This window comes from Gadus chalcogrammus, chromosome 23 (genome assembly GCF_026213295.1).
Source record: "Gadus chalcogrammus isolate NIFS_2021 chromosome 23, NIFS_Gcha_1.0, whole genome shotgun sequence".
NCBI lineage: Eukaryota > Metazoa > Chordata > Actinopteri > Gadiformes > Gadidae > Gadus > Gadus chalcogrammus.
The window spans coordinates 9,756,789-9,778,757 of record NC_079434.1 but is presented as its reverse complement, the minus strand read 5'-3'; the positions used below and the strand labels follow the sequence as shown (position 1 = coordinate 9,778,757).

Genomic DNA, 21,969 nt, shown 5'->3' with positions numbered 1-21,969 from the left:
GCCTTCTAGCGTTGTTCGCCCGCACTCGTTTTTTCCTTCAAAACTTTATTTAGACAGAGTTTAAACACAGGGTCAATAAGCCACAAAAACGGGGTAAAAATTAGGTAATAGCTGATATTTATCTTGTGACACAATGAGATAACATTAAATGGCACACAATGTAAAAAGGTTAAGCTAGCAATACTAGAGTATGCACCACATTATATTTTAAATATATAAGAGTTTTTAATAATTAGGATCCATTCGGATTGCTTTATCTGTATATTAGAACAGCTAAGTTGGGGGGAGATATTATGTTTTATTTATGTTTTTGTCATGCCTGTCTACGCTTCAAACTCGTGCGTATTGCAAGAAATATGCAACAGCGCCCCCTGGGGTCACACTTTTCGATGGGTCGCAGAATTCGTGCACATGTCGGATTTTGGCCCTGCATGGAAAAAATACGCAAGAAGTTTTGCAGAGATTTTTATTTATTTAATTTGTGTGTTATTTTGACAGCATATTAACAGTGAAAGGATTGTAGAACCTCCGTTAAATGGCGACACCTTGCGGGCATTCACCGAAGTATATTCCGGTTTCTGAATCTTTGATTTGTTAAGTGCAACCACTGCATATCTTTTTCCACTTTCTGAAAGTAGCTGTTTCTTTTTAGTAATTTATATAAAATTCTGATGATTTTATCCATAATTGTTATAACTTCCCCTTTAAGGATCTACCGGAAGAGTGTCAGCAGCACAGGCTGATGCCTGACGTCAGGGAGTCGCGTTGGAAGCAGGTGGAGCGAATGGTACTTTCGTGCTTTCCTTTTGAAATAATTATGTTTTTATGACTGTGCCATTGGATTAGTAATTTTAATGTTTTTGAGGAATAACTAATCAGTTGTACTTCTGTGTCTAATACAGCGTACAGTGTATGAAGCTAAAGGAGTGAATTATAGTCGGCTGAATGGCAGAGGGCTCGTCAGGTAACCTTTTCATTTTAACAACTGACCACTAAGTTTCACGATTCCCTTTGACTATTTCATCATAACCCATTGTAAACGTTTGATTAAAAAGTTTTCTCATAGCTTAGATGGGCTCCTTGTTTTATTTATGCTATAAACTAGCCAGCAAGCTACCGTTAGCCGCTAAATGTAACTTTTAGCTAACGTTAGCCACCAAGTTTTTGACTCTTTTTAGTGATTTGTCAGTCGCTTTCATCCGAAGAGACCTGGAGTGATTCTGGTTAGACCCTTTCTGCTGGGACTCCTAGCACCCTGACCATCAGACTATTCTGTCCCCCAGTTCTTAACCTCTACATATCGATATTTTCTGGGATAGCCAACAAGGTGAAACAACTTGCAACTGATTGTGCTGGGCATTGTTTTACTGCTAGTATTGGTATAATGATTCGCAGCGTCAAATATAAATGGTATGTTTATAACTATGGTTGTACAATGCTCGGAATCAATAGATGATCAGGTATTCGCTGTTGTCATGGCATCCTACTGAATTGTGCTAGCTGTCAATGCAAATGAGCCATGGATTTCGATGTACTGACCACTGTATAGACAACAAAGTAACTATCGACGAGTCTAAGCCTGGGCGTTTGTAGCTTTTGTCATTGTAGTTTATCATTCACTGCAGCCGGTCTCAGCCTGTTTGCTATCTGTAAGTTAATAGCATTGTACCTTCAGGAAACGTTTTATGTCCTCTTGCACAATAAGGCACCGCAAGCCATATATCCCAGATAATTATGTACGTAATCAACTCAACGAACCTGATCAAACCCTCTGTTATTAGGGTGTTATTATCTGTTACTTACTTAATTAATTCTAAATGGCGAACTAGGGAAGACACTTGATCCCATCTAAAGTGTCTTGCTTTGAATCTCTCCTCAGAGCCAACTGAGCGCCTTCCTGTGAGGGGTCCTGAGGATCGGGACCATAGTTTTAGTGGGTTGAGGCGAGGCCGGTCCAGGCGGAATTACCCAGAAACCAACAGCAGCTCTTACGACGGTCACCCCAGACATCACGGTTACTCTCAACAGCGTCCTAAACAACCCCGTGATCATGACTCTGCCACCCTTCGAACCCAAACCCCACCACCGGCCCACCAAGTAGAAGATGGTGGCTGGGCCCAGGGAGGGGCTGGAGGTCGGGGTGGTAGAGGTATGGGAAGAGGTGGATCCAGACATGGTTACCATGGCGCTGGAGGTTATAGCGGAGGTCCTGCTGGCCAAAGGTGGCCGAGGTCTGGAGGGGAACCTGGTACATACAGGGGAACCAGCACTAGGGGTGCTGGTTACACTAGGTCAGACCCTGTAGACAGGCCTGACGAAGGGGAGGCTCGCTGGCGCAGAGAGGAGGGAACCAGAGGCTCGGCACGCGCCAACGAACCCCCAAACAGCAGACCAAAACGATCCGGTAGGTTTTCCCAGGAGCAGAGAGGAGGAAGAGGAGAGTCGGAGGACAAGAGGGGGGAAGAGGCGCATTTCAGACGGAACCAGGAAAACCAGGGTTACAATAGGAACCAGGATGAGAACCACGGCAACCAGGATAGACAGCAGGGGAACCACGGCAACTCTGAGAGACGACGGAACCATGGCTCCGATGACGGGCAGTGGAACCACGGAAACGAGGATCGACGATGGAACCATGGAAACGAGGATCGACGATGGAGCCAGGAAAACAAGGATACAGCCGAAGGCTTGGGCTCTGCCGGCACCAAAGGGAAGAACTACCACTCAGACCAGCGGGAGAGAACCCAGAAGAGCCGGAAAGGTCCCGAGCAGAGCGTCCATCGCCTTCTTCCTCTCCAGCAGAACCTCCAATCCCAGGGCCCCCCCCCCCGCCGCTCGGGCCCCATCAAGCCCCCCCAGGCTCAGAGGGAGGACGGCAGGGCGGAGAGGAGGGAAGGCAGCCCGGAAGACCCAGGGCGCCCCAAGCCCCCCCAGGCAGAGGAGAGAAAGGATAAGGACAGAGGGCAGCGGAGAGCCCCCCAGCGGGACCAGAAGCCGGCCCAGGAGAGGTGGGACAACACGTCCAAGAGCAAGGAGTCTCAGACCGGTACGAGAGGAGGAGCTCTCATCTCCCTACTTCTTCTTATTGTTTCGGTTGTTGTGGCTGGTACTCAAATGCTACGCCGCAGATACTTTCTCTAAAATTGTCACATTCAGATTTAAGATGATGCCTTTAGAGTTAGGAGGTGACATTAATTGGCTGGTTCTTGTTGGGGAGTGGCTAGGTTATGCTGACTGGTTTCTGGTGGTGAGTGGTAGTCGACCAGTTGAATGGATACTGGTGGTGAGTGGTAGACCAGTTGAATGGATACTGGTGGTGAAGTGAGCCCTCCTCTCCCCTACAGGTTGTTTGATAGAGCAGCTCTCCCAGGAGAAGTACGAGTGCATGGTGTGCTGTGATGTGATCCGCCTCATGTCGCCGGTGTGGAGCTGCCATGGCTGCTACCACGTCTTCCACCTCAACTGCATCAAGAAGTGGGCCAGGTCCCCTGCCTCTCAGGCTGAAGGTAACCTCTTCACCGCTGGTCATTCTGGTTTCCGCTTCTCTAGTGTGGCCTGGGAAGCTGATCCATCCGTTAATGTTAGGGTTCCCTTCCTAGCCGAGCAGTCCTCCTATAAGACCACATTAGCTGTAAATGTAAAGGTACCTATCTACTCATCCCTGCCTCCTCTGTGATTCCTTGCTTCACCATATGATGTCTCTTGGTTAGCTGGTGGGTTGGGAGGATAAGATATAACTGAATAACTTGAATCCCTAATCCATCCATCCATCCAGAGCAGCAACTGCAATAACCCAATCTCACAAGAGGTGATGCTGTTGATGGGTCTTGCTGTCCATGCTGTGTTTGGTGGCTCTCTAAGTGCTAGCTTGACTCTGTTTTGAAGACTCTACGGAGGGCTGGCGCTGTCCTGCGTGCCAGAACGTTGCTCCGAAGCAGCCTGCGTCCTACATCTGCTTCTGTGGTATGTGGTCATCATCTTCCCTATTCACAGGAATAAACCACATGCTTAACGAGCTCAGTGGTGATACAGCTGGTTCTGTCTTTCTTCTTTAGACCTCACATAAATATCCCTATTCAATATTCCATTCCTGTAATAAACGGCCTTCCCCCTCCAGACTCCATTCAGCTCTCTATTTGGCTTGATGTGTGATTGACAGGTAAAGTGACCAATCCCGAGTGGCAGCGTAGTGAGATCCCCCACAGCTGTGGAGACCTATGTGGGAAGAAGAGGACCGGAGCCGACTGCCCCCACTCCTGTAACATGTGAGTCTACAGCACCCCAACCCCTCGACCAGAACTACAACTACAACTATAATCATGGGGCTGTTCTTTAACCTGCATTATTAAATAATTATCTCTGTCTGTCCGTCTTTCTCTTTCTGCATTTCTCTGCCTCTCTTTCCCTCCCCTTCTCCCTCTCTCTGTTCCTTTCTTTCGGTTTCACTCTGACTGTTGCTGTATTTGGATTCCTCTGTCCTTGTCTCCATGTCCCTTGTTTCCTCTGTGTTTCTCTGTCCCCCTCTCTCTGTGTCGGTCTGTCTCTCCCTTTCCCCAGCTTGTGTCACCCTGGTCCGTGTCCACAGTGCCCAGCGTTTGTAACCAAGTCCTGCCTCTGTGGGAAAACCAGGTAATCAATCACCATTACAGTCTGTGTTGAGCCCTTAATCATAATATAATTAGACCATATTCAAATTCATCGGGTTGCTATTAATGGTAGATCTAACCATGGTAGTGTTGGCGTGTGAATCTATATCCTAAAGACTCCTGGGTGTGTTTGGTCTTGGGCTGGTTTGAACTGCTCCCTGTCTAGTGCACATATCTCCAGTCGGTATACCGCCACATGATCAGAGCAGGCCTTGTACCCCAGCAGACTCGCAGCTTGCCATCTGAACAGAATTGATGGAACATACCGACACTATCGGCCCAAGCCAACATAGAACGAGGGATGGGAGGCAGCTGTCATGGTAGTCTGGCGTGTGAAACCAGTGGCGTGTGAAACCAGTGGCGTGTGAAACCAGTGGCGTCCTAACATCGGTACATACTTCCTCTTCCTGTCTGTAGCCAGCCAGTGCGATGTGGCCAGGCCGCGGTGCTGCAGTGTACCAGCGTGTGCGGTGCCATCCTCAACTGTACCCAACACACCTGTGCCCAGGTGTGCCACGCAGGCACCTGCCAACCCTGCCAGCTGGAGGTCCAGCAAGGTCAGTCCAACTCTACATGAATCCTGTGTTTAGCCAGGTGAGGCTGACATTACACCTGTGAGCTTAGCCAGGTGAGGCTGACATTACACCTGTGAGCTTAGCCAGGTGAGGCTGACATTACACCTGTGAGCTTAGCCAGGTGAGGCTGACATTACACCTGTGAGATTAGCCAGGTGAGGCTGACATTACACCTGTGAGATTAGCCAGGTGAGGCTGACATTACACCTGTGAGCTTAGCCAGGTGAGGCTGACATTACACCTGTGAGATTAGCCAGGTGAGGCTGACATTACACCTGTGAGATTAGCCAGGTGAGGCTGACATTACACCTGTGAGATTAGCCAGGTGAGGCTGACATTACAGCTGTAAGGAAGGGTCCAACACCTTGATTTTCTTCAAGTTCATTTTGGACCCTGACTATGCGAGAAATTAACCCCTACATTTTATGGCAAATTATGATTATTATCAGGCGAATATATCATATAAATACATTAATAGTGGAAAGTAGCTAAATCACTCTCCCCCTTAGGTGAGATTTGACACGGCGCCGGAGAGTCTGTTCCAAACCTATTTATGGTGTGCTGCCAGTGTAGTGAACAAGGCGTCAGGGTGCACTGACGTCAACTTAAAGTCTAGGCCAGCTGCAAATGTAAACAATGTATCTCAAATGAAGGAATTACTGACCGGTCCTACCATAAAAGGAGAACTATTAAGCATTCTGTGTGCGGGAAAACCATTTTGGGAACAAGAGCCAATATAGCTTGGGATGGGTGTGAAAGAACAAGGGATGTAAACATCCAGCAGTGCTTTGCTCGGCCTTGTTGTTGCGTGTTCACGGGTAACAATAAAGTCTTCCGCCATTCTTGCTCCGGACTCCTCGATTCCTTCGACTCTTTAATTCAGTTGAAGTGATAGAAATCTGCCTTTCTACCACACCTGTAAGTTTAGTCAGGGCAGTCTGACGTCGCAACCGTTTCCATACCGTATTGAGACGGGGCTCCACTGGTGCTGGGTGTGTTTCTCTGTCTGGTTGCAGTGTGCTACTGTGGAGCGGTGGAGCGGCAGGTTCTCTGTGGGACGGACAGGGATGCTTCCGATGGCACCGGACACTTCAGCTGTCAGAAGACCTGTGGGAAGTACGTTGTTTACTAATAGTAGAATTAGGTTGAGTTAGGGCCTGCTGTACGCCTCAGAAAATATGTTGGGACAAAGCTTGTCCTTTTTAAATGGTATCTTACTCCTAAGTGTAGAACTCCATTAAGGAGCAGGTAGCGGTTAGGGGGCAACCTGCTCATGGATGCCTGCCGACAGACACAGACTGTAGACCAGGGGCGAGAACCGGTGGTCAGGGAGTCGGTAGACCATCTGGGTCGGTGCCTGCCCCCCCCCCCCCCCCCCCAGACTCTGTTCATCCTGACTGGCTCTGTGCTCTCAGGACCCTGGGCTGTGCGCTCCACCAGTGCCAGCAGCCGTGCCACCCTGGGGCCTGCCAGGCCTGTCCCCGCTCCCCCAGCCTGGTGAAGAGCTGCCCCTGTGGGCAGACCCCCCTGGCTAAGCTCCTGGAGCTGGGCTACGCTGAGCGCCACACCTGCACCGACCCCATACCCTCCTGTGGGAAGAGCTGCAGCAAACCCCTGCCCTGCGGATCCAACGGTGAGACCAGACAGACGGACACAGGTAGACAGGCTGAGGGATACAGCTTTCAACTGTGTGTGTGCGTGTGTAGTTCAGGAGTTGTTCAGACAGTTGACTCATGCTCCGCCAGACATCGTCCATGTGTGGGGGTTGTGTGTGGTTCAGGCGGTTGACGAGGAGACTTTTGCTCCTCCAGACATCATCCATATGTGCGAGGCCCTGTGCCATGAGGGGCCGTGTGGCCCCTGCTCCCTCTCCTCCTCCATCAGGTGTCGCTGCGGCTCCAAGGCCAAGGTGAGAGCTAGAGCTGCTGTTTCAGTGTCCCGGTTTGATGACATCACAACCATATGGAACACCTCGATCCCTGCCTTATTTTACCTTCATGTGCTGCTTTATTGTGCCTTGCTGTTGGGCACTCTGGTAAATGCGTTACTTTTAAAGAGATCTATAAACACTAAACCTGAAACTTCATAATTTTACAGGAAGTCCCGTGTGCAACGATTTCCAAAGAAGGTGAGTTATTTTATCAAGAGGCCAAACAAATAAAGCTATTAATATCATTATTTACTAGTGAATGTTTGACTAGCTAGATAAAGGTTCTATAAACATTAACTGATGTTGACCAGTGAATGTATTTTTTGTTTATATCATGCCACAAACATTGAGCTGTTACATAATATAAATGACTGGAGCTCCTTTGGACCGCTTCCTCTGGGCTGACTATAGTTAAAATTGGTAGAAGTAGTAGTATCAGACTGCCATTACAATGTGTCTGTTTGTGTGTGCAGAGCAGCTCATATTCACCTGTGAGAAGCGCTGCATGAAGAAGCGGGCCTGTGGAAGACACAAATGCAACGATTTGTGTTGTGTGGTGAGTAGAGTTCTCCTACGTACTGAACAAGAGGTGCCCAGTTACTGATTAACAGCCCATACGATCAACGTGGTTGATCAATGTGGAAGCATTGGTCACACGTGTAGTTCTGTTTGGTTAAGAGGAGATCACAGAGCGAGTGTATATCCGCGAGATGAATGTGTTTCTGTAAGGACGGAGGTAGACCCTAAGGTGTCCCTGTGTGTCTCTCCTCCAGAGCGTGGACCACAGGTGTCCTCAGATCTGCAGTCACAAACTCGGCTGTGGCCTGCACCGCTGCCAGGAACCCTGTCACCGTGGCAACTGTGACCCCTGCTGGCAGGCCAGTGAGTACCGCTTCGTTTAAGCCGCAGGAAGTCTGTCATTACCTTAACAGGCTTTCTGCTCTGGAGATCACTGCTGGGTTCCAACTCGGCAATGCCCATCTGTTTCTGGGCAGGATGGTGGTTCTGGGATTCAAACCCCAATGTCTACCTGCAGTCATCGTAGAGCAAGATTACCCCTGGGCCTGACCCCAACCTCCTCCTTAATGACCTGTCTCTACTGTCTAACCACTAGCTGCTCCTTAATGACCTGTCTCTCTACTGTCTAACCCCTACCTGCTCCTTAATGGTGCGTCTCTGTACTGATATGAATCTGAACTTTGGGAAGTGTTTGTTAAACGAATAGATAACAAATGGTTTAACGGTCAGGTAACCTCTCGGTTGCGTGTTGTGATTCATTGCTCCCGGCAGCACAGAGATGATAGAACATTCATTCTGAGCGGAGGGCTGTTTCATCATTAAAAATCGTGTGTGTGTGTGTGTTCAGGTTTTGAGGAGCTGGCATGCCACTGTGGACAGACCATCCTGTACCCGCCTATAGCCTGTGGGACTCTCCCCCCAGAGTGTAAGAACCTGTGCACCCGGAGGCACGAGTGTGAGCACCAAGGTACGTCACATGACCGCCACGATCACATGACCCTCTGTCGTCTATGATTTATATTCACAGTAGTGCCTCATACGTGTGTGGTGGCTGCATCTCTAACTTTAAAAAAAAATCAATTACCCGTATCTGCTCAAACTATCGTTTGAGCAGGCAGCCGAGAGCGACTGCTACGATTGGATCAAATGCTGGGTTCGTCCGTTAAACTCTACAACTGTCTCCATGCTCGCCACAGTGTTCCACAACTGCCACAGTGAGGAGCGCTGTCCGCCCTGCACCTACCTCACCCAGAAGTGGTGCATGGGGAAACACGAGGTGAGGAGAACACCCTCACACCCGTGTGACCTGAGGGTCTGACCGTCTTACAATACGACTCTGCTGTCTCAGTGACTTGTGTGTGTCCAAGTGGTTACCAACTGACTGTTGCCATGGTGCCAAGTCTGTCCTCTAGAGGACAGACTTGTTTTCCTCTAGGTGACCGACTTGTTTTCCTCTAGGACACAGACTTGTAGTCGTCTAGAGGACAGATGTGTAGTCTTCTAGGGGACGGACTTGTTGTCGCTAAGGGGACAGACTCACCAAGTGATGTAGTCTCACGGCGACCCTCTGTCGTCTAGTCAGCTGACCTGTCGTCATGGGGACTGTTTTCTAACTGTCTGGTGTTGTCCTTCAGCAACGCAGCAACATCGCGTGCCACCTGCAGGACATCTCGTGTGGGCTGGCCTGCAACAAGACGCTGCCCTGCCAGATGCACCAGTGCAGGCGCATCTGTCACCGTGGCGACTGTCTGGTGGACGGGGGCTGCAGCCAGCCCTGTGCCATCGCACGGTCCGACTGCGGACACCCCTGCGCCGCCCCCTGCCACACAGGAAGCAGCTGCCCCCGCAACCCCTGCACCACCAAGGTGAGCCCCGCCCACTGTGGACCTCTGGTCTGGGGTGTCTTCCAATGGTTGATTCCGTAGCCGATCCTCTGGTGCTGGCTGCCTGAACCTCAAGGTTATCCTTGACCGCCATTGTAGCCACTGTTCCACCATGTATTAAGCTGGCTAGGGAAGCAGCTCAAAGCAACTACGGAATCATCTTGGGTCTGAGAAACAGTACATCTAGTAGACAGGATGTGGTCATTTTTTATCTAAATAAATGGCCATGTTTAGTTTCAAAGTCAGTAGGTTGTGACTGGCCTAAATTATCAATTTGATAGACCCTTATCGGTTCCTTTGGCTCAATTACACAGTTACATCATAGCCAATCATATTTCCTATTTAGAAAATAAAAATGAATGAAAGCCACGTTTTGATGCATGTTGTTGCTCCCCCTGCAGGTGGCGCTGCAGTGCGAGTGTGGTCGCAGAAAGGAGACTGTGATGTGTCCTGAGGCAGCCAGTTCCTATCAGAGGTCTGTGCTGTCTGTTCTTGGTATTTACATGTTGCCCTGCTGTGTCCGTACTGCATTGACTGGTGAAATGCTGGAAAGTTAAAGGTTCCCTAATGAACTTTAACATCGGCCCTTTAATAAAGCCCAATGAGATGTCTGTACTGCAAAGTCTTTACTGCTGTGTGTACTCCTTAACAAAGCCCCCTACATTGACTCTACTTTGGTACTTTTGAGTCTGTATATCAAATGTGTTTGAAATAATAGTGTAATTGAGATTGTTTCTTGTAGTCTAGTTTTAATGTGGTATTTGTATTGTGGTATTCAAGCCTATTGTGGGGTTTGTACAGCCGGTGTCTTCACTCTTGCAGACACCGTACTCTGGTGTCTGAACTCATGTTGGCCTCTTCTCTGGTGTCTGTCTTGGTTTCTATTTTAAGGTTGTAAGGTCTGATCTGTGTTAACGTGTCATCATGTTAACGTCTTTACTGTGGTGTCTTATTGCATGGGTCTGTACTCATGTTGACGTGTGAACTGCATGGGTCTGTGCTCACGTTGACGTCTGTACTGTTGTGTCTGTACTGCAGGTATGCAGCCATTGCCATGGCCAGCAAGCTGTCTGACATGCAGCTGGGGGAGTCGGTGGACATCGGCCAGTTCATCACCAAGAAGGAGATGAAGCAGACCAGGTAGATGGAAACACAATAGGGTTCTGACAAACACTGTTGATTATTTATAAGGCCTGAAATGAATGGAATGATTGTATTTTTAACAGTTCAACTTTTATTTAAATGAGTAGTTTATTAAAACACTATAGGTTATCAAATGATAACCTTCGCCTTAACCAGGTTGGATTTATGTTACAGTTAAAAAAATAATTAAAAGGCCAACAATGTCACTATATAATTTGTTTTTATTATTATTATATTAGAGTTGTTCATTTGACCAAAAATAAATTGATTACTTGAAGTGGCGGTTGCGTTAATAATTTGTTTCTGTAATAACTATCATGACAGACTGGAGTGTGACCTAGAGTGCGCTACGTTTGAGCGGAACAGACGATTGGCCGAGGCTCTGCAGATTGACACCTCCGCCGACCCCTTCAACACCCGCTCCGCCTCCAAGTACACGGACAGCCTCAAGGAAGACGCAAGGTACCGCACCATGCTGCAACTACCTCCCACTGCTACGTCTAGATCTTCCTCCGGCTACTGCAGCTGCTTTCACGACTAACCACTGCTGCGACTCTTGGTTCCTTATTGTGCAGGAAGGAGCTGAAGTTTGTAAGCGACGTGGAGAAGGAGGTGAAGAACCTTGTGGAGCTGGCTAACAAGGTAGGAGGACTTCCTTACGCACCACCCCAGCCCCTACACCACCCCAACCCTACACCACCCCAGCCCCTACACCACCACCACACTCCCTACAACACCAGACTCTCCCTACACCACCACCACTGCACTCTTTACACCACCACCCCATTCCCTACACCACCACCACCCCATTCCCTACACCACCACCACCCCATTCCCTACACCACCACCACCCTCTTCCTACACCACCACCACCCCATTCCCTACACCACCACCACCCCATTCCCTACACAACCACCACCCTCTCCCTACACCACCACCACCCCATTCCCTACACCACCACCACCCCATTCCCTACACCACCACCACCATCCTCTCCCTACACCACCACCACCACTGCACTCTTTACACCACCACCACCCTCTCCCTACACCACCACCACTGCACTCTTTACACCACCACCACCCTCTCCCTACACCACCACCACTGCACTCTTTACACCACCACCCCATTCCCTACACCACCACCACCCCATTCCCTACACCACCACCACCCTCTCCCTACACCACCACCACCCCATTCCCTACACCACCACCACCCTCTCCCTACACCACCACCACCCCATTCCCTACACCACCACCACCCTCTCCCTACACCACCACCACCCCATTCCCTACACCACCCTCTTCCTACACCACCACCACCCCATTCCCTACACCACCACCACCCTCTCCCTACACCACCACCACCCTCTCCCTACACCACCACCACCATCTCCCTACACCACCACCACCCCATTCCCTACACCACCCTCTTCCTACACCACCACCACCCTCTCCCTACACCACCACCACCCTCTCCCTACACCACCACCACCCTCTCCCTACACCACCACCACCCTCTCCCTACACCACCACCACCCTCTCCCTACACCACCACCACCATCTCCCTACACCACCACCACCCTCTCCCTACACCACCACCACCCCATTCCCTACACCACCACCACCCCACTCCCTACACCACCACCACCACCCCCTCCCTACACCACCACCACCCCATTCCCTACACCACCACCACCCTCTCCCTACACCACCACCACCCTCTCCCTACACCACCACCACCCTCTCCCTACACCACCACCACCCTCTCCCTACACCACCACCACCCTCTCCCTACACCACCACCACCCACTCCCTACACCACCACCACCCCATTCCCTACACCACCACCACCCTCTCCCTACACCACCACCACCCCATTCCCTACACCACCACCACCCCATTCCCTACACCACCACCACCCCATTCCCTACACCACCACCCTCTCCCTACACCACCACCACCCTCTCCCTACACCACCACCACCCTCTCCCTACACCACCACCACCCTCTCCCTACACCACCACCACCCTCTCCCTACACCACCACCACCCCATTCCCTACACCACCACCACCCCATTCCCTACACCACCACCACCCTCTCCCTACACCACCACCACCCTCTCCCTACACCACCACCACCCCATTCCCTACACCACCACCACCCCATTCCCTACACCACCACCACCCTCTCCCTACACCACCACCACCCTCTCCCTACACCACCACCACCCTCTCCCTACACCACCACCACCCTCTCCCTACACCACCACCACCCTCTCCCTACACCACCACCACCCTCTCCCTACACCACCACCACCCTCTCCCTACACCACCACCACCCTCTCCCTACACCACCACCACCCTCTCCCTACACCACCACCACCCTCTCCCTACACCACCACCACCCTCTCCCTACACCACCACCACCCCATTCCCTACACCACCACCACCCCATTCCCTACACCACCACCACCCTCTCCCTACACCACCACCACCCCATTCCCTACACCACCACCACCCTCTCCCTACACCACCACCACCCTCTCCCTACACCACCACCACCCCATTCCCTAAACCACCACCACCCCATTCCCTACACCACCACCACCCTCTCCCTACACCACCACCACCACCCTCTCCCTACACCACCACCACCCTCTCCCTACACCACCACCACCCTCTCCCTACACCACCACCACCCTCTCCCTACACCACCACCACCCCATTCCCTAAACCACCACCACCCCATTCCCTACACCACCACCACCCTCTCCCTACACCACCACCACCACCCTCTCCCTACACCACCACCACCATCTCCCTACACCACCACCACCCTCTCCCTACACCACCACCACCCCATTCCCTACACCACCACCACCCCATTCCCTACACCACCACCACCCTCTCCCTACACCACCACCACCCTCTCCCTACACCACCACCACCCCATTCCCTAAACCACCACCACCCCATTCCCTACACCACCACCACCCTCTCCCTACACCACCACACCCTCCCTACACCACCACACTCTCCATCCCTCTCACTACCATACCAGACCCTGCCTACACCATCTGACTCTCCTTCACTCTCACTACACCACCAGACTCATGGATCATAAATGGGGAATTCGATTATAAATGGGGAATGTGATTATATATGGGAGAAATTAGATTACAAATTGAAGAAATGTGATTATGAATGATTGAAGGCAGAGGGCTTGGTTTTTAGCTTGCCCTTCTGCCTGTTGCTCCTAATCAGTGTTTACAGTTCCAACATAATAAGACTACTATATAAATATGTACTACATACTTAAACATATATATTTGTGTACTGATCATACCCTCAAATCTCCTAGCCATCACTGGTCTGGTCCTATGTGTTCCTTCTTTCTATTGGTTTGGGGCTCTTTTCCTCCAAGAAAAGCATATCTTATGTAGATCTCTGAAGCCCCTAGACGACGATGACTTAACTGAACGAATTTAACTGTCGATGAATAATTGCTGCTCTCCACAAGAATGAAAACATGACGTTAAGGCAGACTGCATAGTCTATCCTGTTGTAGCCCCGCCCACACCCACTCCTATCATAGTCCTACTTTACTGTAACTTAAATTGAACCAATGGTCGTGTCTGCAGAGCAAGCAGCCAAAGAGGAGCCACAGCTTCCAGCCCATGAAGCGCGAGCACAGGAAGTTGGTCCACGAGCTGGCGGAGGCGTACGGCGTGGAGAGCGTCAGCTACGACAGTGAACCCAAACGTAACGTTGTCATCACCGCCTACAAGTAAGTCGTCCAGCTGCTGCTGCTGCTCCTCCTCCTGCTCCTCCTCCTCCTCCTCCTCCTCCTCCTCCTCCTCCTCCTCCTCCTCCTCCTCCTCCTCCTCCTCCTCCTCCTCCTCCTCCTCCTCTTAAGCTAACACGTTTAATGGATGTACTGGTGTAATGGAAAGTTTTTATTTGTTTGAACATTTATTTGCCTTAGAGCAGTAGTTGCCAATTTCCCCATTTTTAGGTCATGAAATTATTATGATTAAACTTCTTTCATCATTACTGACTATATATCCCAGGGAAGTATCAAGGGGTAGTTTGCTCGTGACTATGAATCGTTAGGCAGTCGGATATTGTGCGTATAAAGAGTCAAACATAAAATATCAATAGCTGGTGGATATAAACCAGTAGTCTCCGGGGACCCACAGGTTGAGTTTCCAAGTCCTTTTTTCCCATAGAGCCAAGACACAATGTTCAATCCTTTATGCGCTGGCTCTTGCAGGATAACAACAAGCCCTGTGTACATGGTTGATTCTCTTACTTTAATTCATCACAAATAAGTCTAACCAAAAGCGTGACCAGGGCGGTCATTTTGGAGGAGTTCCAATAAGAGACATGTCTGTCTGGGAGAGGATGAGAAGAGGATGAAGGTGAAACCATACTTTCTGTTGCAAGATTTAGAGCATTCTTCTTCAGAAGATTTAAGTCTTAGGATAATGATCTCAATGTGGAGAATCAAACAGTCATCGTCCTCTCCCTGGTCTTAATGCTTACTTATGGTTCCACGTCGACGCAACGCACGGGGGTTTGCGGACCCTCCCTGTGTCTACCGCAAGTGAGACTACTGACGTCGATGTCGCATGACCCAGATCCAGAAGGCAGCCCGGAGACTGTATTTAATCTACAGCAAATCAAAACGATGACGTCATGACAATATGGCAGGACATTGATCAGGCTTCCTTCTCTCCTCAGGGGGAAGGCCTCATGCCCCGCCTCCACACTGACATCACTCATCGAGAGGGAGGGCGGCACCAGAGCCCCGCCCCCTATTGCCCACATCAAACAACACAGCAGCAGGTATTGCATCACCTGTATGAATACACCCGAGTTGTACAAGTACACCTGGTTTAATCACCTATATAATCAAACTTGGTTTGATTACCTGTATAAACACACCTGGTTTGATTACCTGTATAAACACACCTGGTTTATAGACCTGTATAAACACACTTGGTTTGATTACCTGTATAAACACACCTGGTTTATAGACCTGTATAAACACACCTGGTTTATAGACCTGTATAAACACACCTGGTTTGATTACCTGTATAAACACACCTGGTTTATAGACCTGTATAAACACACCTGGTTTATAGACCTGTATAAACACACCTGGTTTATAGACCTGTATAAACACACCTGTTTTTCTATACCTGTATAAACTCACCTGGTCTAATGAGTTCATCGCGTGAGGTCTCGCCTGTAAAGGTACTCTATCTTGTGATATCCTTGTTGTGGGGAGGTCATCTCCAGACGTGTGAGAGTGATTGTGTTGCCCCGTCGGATGTAAACCTACCTACTGAGCGTGCTCTGTGTCCTGGCAGGGTGGAGAGCTCTGCAGGCAGCTGGTCCAAGACCGTGAAGGAGGAACCGGTCATCGATTACTTTGATGTCCAGGATTAAAACGCCAACCTCGCCCGGACCCGGTCGGCCCCCTCACCTGAACTATGTCGCTGGGACTCCCAATGAAACCCCCCTGTGTATACGGCTGGGGTCGCCCACCTTCTCCCCACAGACACACACAGGGACCCAGGGCACCCTGTGGTGCTGAAGACCGCACTACAGGAGGCTGTGGTCGTTCATCATGCTTAACGAGTTTTATTATAACAATAATAAAGCATTTGATTTGTATGGCTCTTCTCCCCAGGACCCAAGGTGCTTTACGTGTGGAGTACACGGAGCAAGAATACAATAAAGTGAAACACAGTGAGACGAGTCGTTGTGTTTCTTCTGCTTCTGTACGAGGAGAGGAGGCCGTCTCTGGACCGATCGACTTTAGGCAGGGAGGGTGCGTGGGCAAGTAGATGTGGTGGTTCATGGTGTGTGTAGGCTTCAGGTGCACCTCTGCATTACATTACAGTGTGGACATACAAGTGGGTAGTATTGGTACTTGATACAGGATTAAAATGACTGCCTCCAATTCTCTTTTCCTTGTTTATCTTTCCTTTAATGGTGTACCAAAAGCATATACATTCATATTATGTCTATAATACAAATGTGTAATTCTTTAAGTATTGTGTGAATACTCTCAAATCAGGTCATCCAAATGTGTTTTACATTTTTAAAAATGTATCTTACATAACACTATCACAGTGGCTGTATGTCTACACTAGGCCAAGCGAAGCGTTCAGATGAATGATGAGCAGAACGTCTGTCCAGGTACAAGGCTTGGATCGACATGGTAATTGTGTTGATAACTTCTCCGGTGTTTGTATACCACTACTCTTACATAACTAACGAGTAAACCAGTCCGAACGTGACGTCCTTTTATGGTTGGTAGCTACTGAAACGGTTGATGGGATGACAAACCAGGTTTGTGACCCAGTGTTCACTAGTGTAACAATGACGGTGTCAAAAGTTGATTAACGTCGAGAGGTTAGAGTTAAGGGTTGGTTTGCACTCTGACTGTCTGGACGAAGTATCACCTGGGGACGCACATACAGCATGCACAATTTAAATTACACAATACATATTTTCCTACAGTAGGCCTATATACCCGTCACAGCATTGTAGAAGCCTTAATGTATGGAAATGCATACTTCAGATAGAATGTATTTAGAGGGAAACCCGGAGTTTTCTGCGATTATAATTTGTAAGAATTTTATCCGATCAGTGATGAAATACGAACATAACCTTTGTGGAGGATATCTGTGAAATCACCACGAAGTACCATCCGTCCTGTTGAAAGTGTTTTGCACAGTTTTGTCCAACTCCGGGTGGTACTTTGACGACGCTCCCTGCTGCTGGTAACGTTTCATTCTACCGCGTCTCCAGCAGAGACCGCGCATGCGCAGCTCGCACCCAGCCAGGCTTCACCATCTCTCTCTCCATCCTCGGCCCCGCAGCAGCAGCAGCAGCAGCAGCAGCAGCAGCAGCAGCAGCAGTCAGTGATAATAAGTCTCAGCGCAGTAATGGAGAAGTAGTGACGGAGACGCCAGAGAGTGAAAGCCGTGGGGAAGTTGAAGAAGTGAGGTAGCGCTCTGCACTGGGCCGGACATCTCTCCTCGGAACACCGCTGTCTGCAGCCGCCGTTGTTGTGTCGCCCAGAACCCTCTAGTGATGGAGAGAAAGGTATGCGCGATTGTGTTGTTTTGCTACGTTGCGTTTGCGCCGGGTTATGAATATCGGTGCGCAGGTTTTGGGTCGCCACTGCTCTCCACATCCACCATTAAAACTCATATTTTCCAAGCCGGCCCACACCGGGCTCTTCCGGCGCGGTGCCAGCCGGATTAGTACGCACCCGAGCTTTTTCCGTCTGGCTTCAATTTATTGTGCATGTAAAGATGCTTGGGCGTACTGTCGCTTTGTGTTGCATTTAAAGCGACCTGCACGTTATACACTGGCACTGTATACAGTCTGTAGACGTTGTGCGTTAAAGTATTAGGAATATGGCGTGGTGCGCGGGCGCTATTGACCGGGCTACGTTAGCTTCACCCTGTCTGCACCACCCCACCTCCACCCTTCCCCTCTACCTCCACCCTTTCCCTACCAGACGCAGACATGAGCGGCTTGTTAACCTTGGCTGGTGGGGGGACCCGACATTGAGAGGGGGTGCCCCCCCCTGTCTCCATCTCCCAACACTTGACCCAGGTTCCCTTCCTCCCCTCCCGTCTGCCCTCCCTTCCTTCCTTCCATCCGTACTCCCTTCCTCCCTATGTGCGGCCAGTTTATCCCTGCTGATAAACTCAACGGAGTTCATCAGCAGGGAGATTGTAAAGAAGTTTCCTTGTTGTGATGGTGCTGATGCGAAGGGGAGCTATCTGGAATGTAATTGATAGCCCATTTTAATTTACAGTTAAACGTTCTCTGTCATTCTTCTGGTACTATTTCTTATAGTAGATGCTTAAACTTTCTTATTATTCATCAATTGTGTAAACCCACATTCAGGGTGCCTTGCAGAATATAGATATCGGAAAGAAAACATTATCTTTTAGTTATATTTGACTTATTGAAAACTGCAACACAGCAATCTATTTGTATAGCATTAATTACATAGTCATTATGATATTGGTGTAGAATTGTTTGAGCTTTATAAATGTATGGCGTAGGCCTCTATGTTTGTGATTTTCTTCCTCACATTCTATTAAATCCAGTAATGCAAACAGTGAATACTTGTAATTCTTCAATAATAGCATAATAGCTGCCGAGCGATGTGAGCGAGAATAATGGTTGGGTTAGGGGAATAGTCTGTCCACTTTCATTTGCCTGTGGTTTCAATTCCCTTCCGTTTCTATATTAGTTGTAGATACGTCTCAGTATGAGGTCTAGTACATTTTTCGTTGATCATATTCCACACAGGAAAGCCCATATTAGATCATGTTCCTGCCGCTGCTGCTGGTCATTACTTGCGTTTCCCTGTTCAACACAAAGCCCGTCGCACACAAGAGATTATTGGTGGTCTGAACTTGATGCCGATCACATGACGTAACTCCTCGGCTGTTGACGGCCTCTTCGGCGGATCGCAAGTGTTTGCATCTCCTGGTTCCCCGGGCGCAGGGAGAGCTTGTTGCTAGTGTGCTGAATGTTGCGTTGTGACGCGACTTCTCCTTTTACATCTCGACGGGGCCCCGGCTCTCTCCCCGCGCTCAGGTCTGCCTTCTGGCAGTCAGACGATCCCCCCCTTGGGTCACACGAAACCGCCACCTCCCGGGTAGACCACCAGGTTCCTGGTCGGTGCTGGTGTTTTTCCAGGGCTGCACATTGATCAGGGAAGATGCCAGAGTGAGAGATAGAGAGAGACGGACAGAGAGAGAGAGAGAAATAGAGAGAGCGCGATGCGTATTGCATATATCTCTCTACCCTCCAAAGTAAATCGCTCTTCCGATCTAAAAGTTCTCTGCGCCTCGTCGCTTGAGTTATGTGTTGGGATGAACGCACAATGGACCACTTCCTTTTTTGGCAGAAGAGGAATGTGTGCGCTGGATGAATCGCTGACTGTCTGCTTGTTCTCCATGCAACAAGAGATGTCTCAGTACAACCCAGACCCATTAGAACTACTGATGTCGCCACGCAGGGCAGGACACAGTGCAACACTACTTCAAGTAATACACCGCTAAATGTTGAGCACCCTCACGGTTGGTTGAATGTGTATTCAATATACAGGTGAATCTCATTGCCTGAAGTGTACAAACATGGCCGGTGTATAAACGATAATGTAGAGCTGTCCTAGATGGACTGTTGTTGAACTGAAGACAGAATCATTCAGGCCGTGTAGACGTTTCTACACTCACGGGATTACCCCTTTAGAATTTACAATTTTATCCCATTTCAGACCCAGTTCGCCGACTCAATTGCATATGACTTTCGCACAGCCGAAGCCAAAATTACAGAGCTGGGTTTTTAATAACTATCCACCCCTATGAGCCGACCCAAAGCACGGCCGGTACTTTAAATATAGTGCCTCTCTCCGTTTCCCGCCTTTTAATTGGACAGATGTCTGATGGCTTGGTGGGCCGCGCGGGGCATAAAGAGGCTTGGGTTCAGCGGCCCGGCTGACCCATTTAGATGCAAAACATTCGATCACGGGCCGGGTCCCCGCCATGACTGAGCAGGACGACCTGCAGCGGCGCATGCAGCCGTGCAGCAGTGCTGCATTATGCTGCAGAATGCAATTTTGTCCTTGTCTCTCCGGGGCCGCAGACCAACCAAATCTCCACACTGTATTATTTATGATGCGGCGGGCGCTCGAGCTCCACTGTACTCTATGTTCCAGGAGAGCGAGGGTTTCTTTGGGTTAATGAGGCAACTGATTCAGATCTAGTTGGGACCGGTGGAAACCGGATTTAGATCGGGTTTGGACCGGTAAAGACCTGCATCTACGCTGCTGACCGAGGCTGATGGTAACACGGCCCATTTCATTAACCTGATCAGAAAGAAAATACTCAGAGATCCCTGCTTGATGACCAGGAGGGGGAGAATGGGTTGTTTGTTTCTCTCTCTCTCTGTCTGTCTCTCTGTCTCGCTCACTTTCTCTCGCCCTCTTTCTCGCTTTCTCTCTCTCCCGCTCTCCCTCTCTCTCTCTCTCTATCTCTCTCTCTCTCTCTCTCTCTCTCTCTCTCTCTCTTCCTCTCCAGTCTGCTTTAAAAAGCGATAAAGTCAATTCAGAAGTGAGCTGGAGAGGAAGTAGAGAGAGGGAAAGAGGGAGAGAGAGAGAGAGAGAGAGAGAGAGAGAGAGAGAGAGAGAGGGAGGGAGAGAGAGAGATCAGGGTTTCTAGCCAGAGGAATATTCCACATATTCAACCACTGCTGTTTTTCCGCTAGATGGAATGTAACACACACCGACTGAGAATTACTTTACCACTGTGATCCGAGTTTCAGATCTCAGTCCAGACCCTGAAACCACTAACCTTAACCCCTGACCTTCTAGGCTAGGGGCCCGTAGCTTACGCTTAGCCTAGCGATGTGGGCTAGCTGTAGCCGCGCGGTCGTTGGAGTGTTAAATGTAGCTCGCCGAGGCCTCGTGCTCCAGTTTCAAACACCCTCACTGCAGTCAGGCTTCCCCTCCTCCCATTGGCTGGGAAGTGAGGCAGAATATGCCGTTGTCATGGCTACAGCAAACAGGAAATGCCCATGTATCAGGTAAAGCCTGGGGGGTTTGTTCCAACGCAACACTTTTTCTCTTCTCAGGAGGGGAAAGGGAACAAATCGTACTAATAGCAGCCGACCCTCACCCCAGCAAACACTAAACCTAGCCAACGCTAACCATGCCCAACGTCCACCCGAGCTAGCCAGGCTTAAAGACATTTCATCCACAAACCAACCTCCAGATCCAAGGCCAGAAAAACAAGCCCTTTTGTGTAGCCGCGACGACCGGGACGCTTAGCATAACAAACGCTCACCGCCGCGGTCCGAATTCTCACCGCGGGATCAGAGCGCTCCGAAGAATTCTAATTCTAGTTGCCATTCTGTCGTTGCTCACGGCAACCACGGCCTCTGTGCAGGTGCAGGTCCACCTCCATTACAGCCCCCTCGCCCCCCCCCCCGCCCTCCTGCCAGGGTTAATCCCCGGGGATAAAGTGCAGGTCTGGGGTCTTTGTACAGTGTCTTTGATGAGGCAGCAGCCATTGAGCGGCAGGCCCGCGTTGGGCCTTTAAGAAGCTTTGTTTGGAGTTCCTGAAACGCGGGGGAAAGGGAAAAAGGCGAGGGGCCCTGTAGAGGGAGGAAATCAGACGATTCCACCGCCTCTCACCGGGCCCTGCCCCCCCCCATCCCCCCCATCCC

General features: G+C 49.9%; 2 protein-coding genes across 2 annotated transcripts in view; both read left to right on the top strand.

The window, feature by feature from the left end:
- The first annotated feature begins 717 nt into the window (after positions 1–717).
- On the top strand, positions 718–16,721 carry nfx1 (nuclear transcription factor, X-box binding 1). Its single transcript, XM_056584442.1, has 24 exons — positions 718–787; positions 903–964; positions 1,880–3,046; positions 3,345–3,506; positions 3,886–3,963; positions 4,160–4,265; positions 4,558–4,629; positions 5,064–5,203; positions 6,238–6,337; positions 6,637–6,854; positions 7,033–7,130; positions 7,319–7,349; positions 7,625–7,707; positions 7,925–8,033; positions 8,518–8,637; positions 8,867–8,946; positions 9,305–9,535; positions 9,955–10,028; positions 10,592–10,693; positions 11,021–11,158; positions 11,272–11,338; positions 14,340–14,485; positions 15,442–15,546; positions 16,074–16,721. Exons 2-24 carry the CDS (start codon positions 946–948, stop codon positions 16,150–16,152), a joined length of 3,525 nt encoding a protein of 1,174 aa, XP_056440417.1. The 5' UTR covers positions 718–787; positions 903–945; the 3' UTR covers positions 16,153–16,721.
- A 911-nt stretch (positions 16,722–17,632) lies between these two features.
- The window catches only part of LOC130377165 (SWI/SNF-related matrix-associated actin-dependent regulator of chromatin subfamily D member 3), a 32,072-nt gene continuing 27,735 nt past the window's right edge, over positions 17,633–21,969 (top strand). The window contains exon 1 of the mRNA XM_056584176.1: positions 17,633–17,820. Within this exon, the coding sequence (XP_056440151.1) occupies positions 17,809–17,820 (12 nt within the window). The 5' untranslated portion in view covers positions 17,633–17,808. The remainder of the gene's footprint in view (positions 17,821–21,969) is intronic.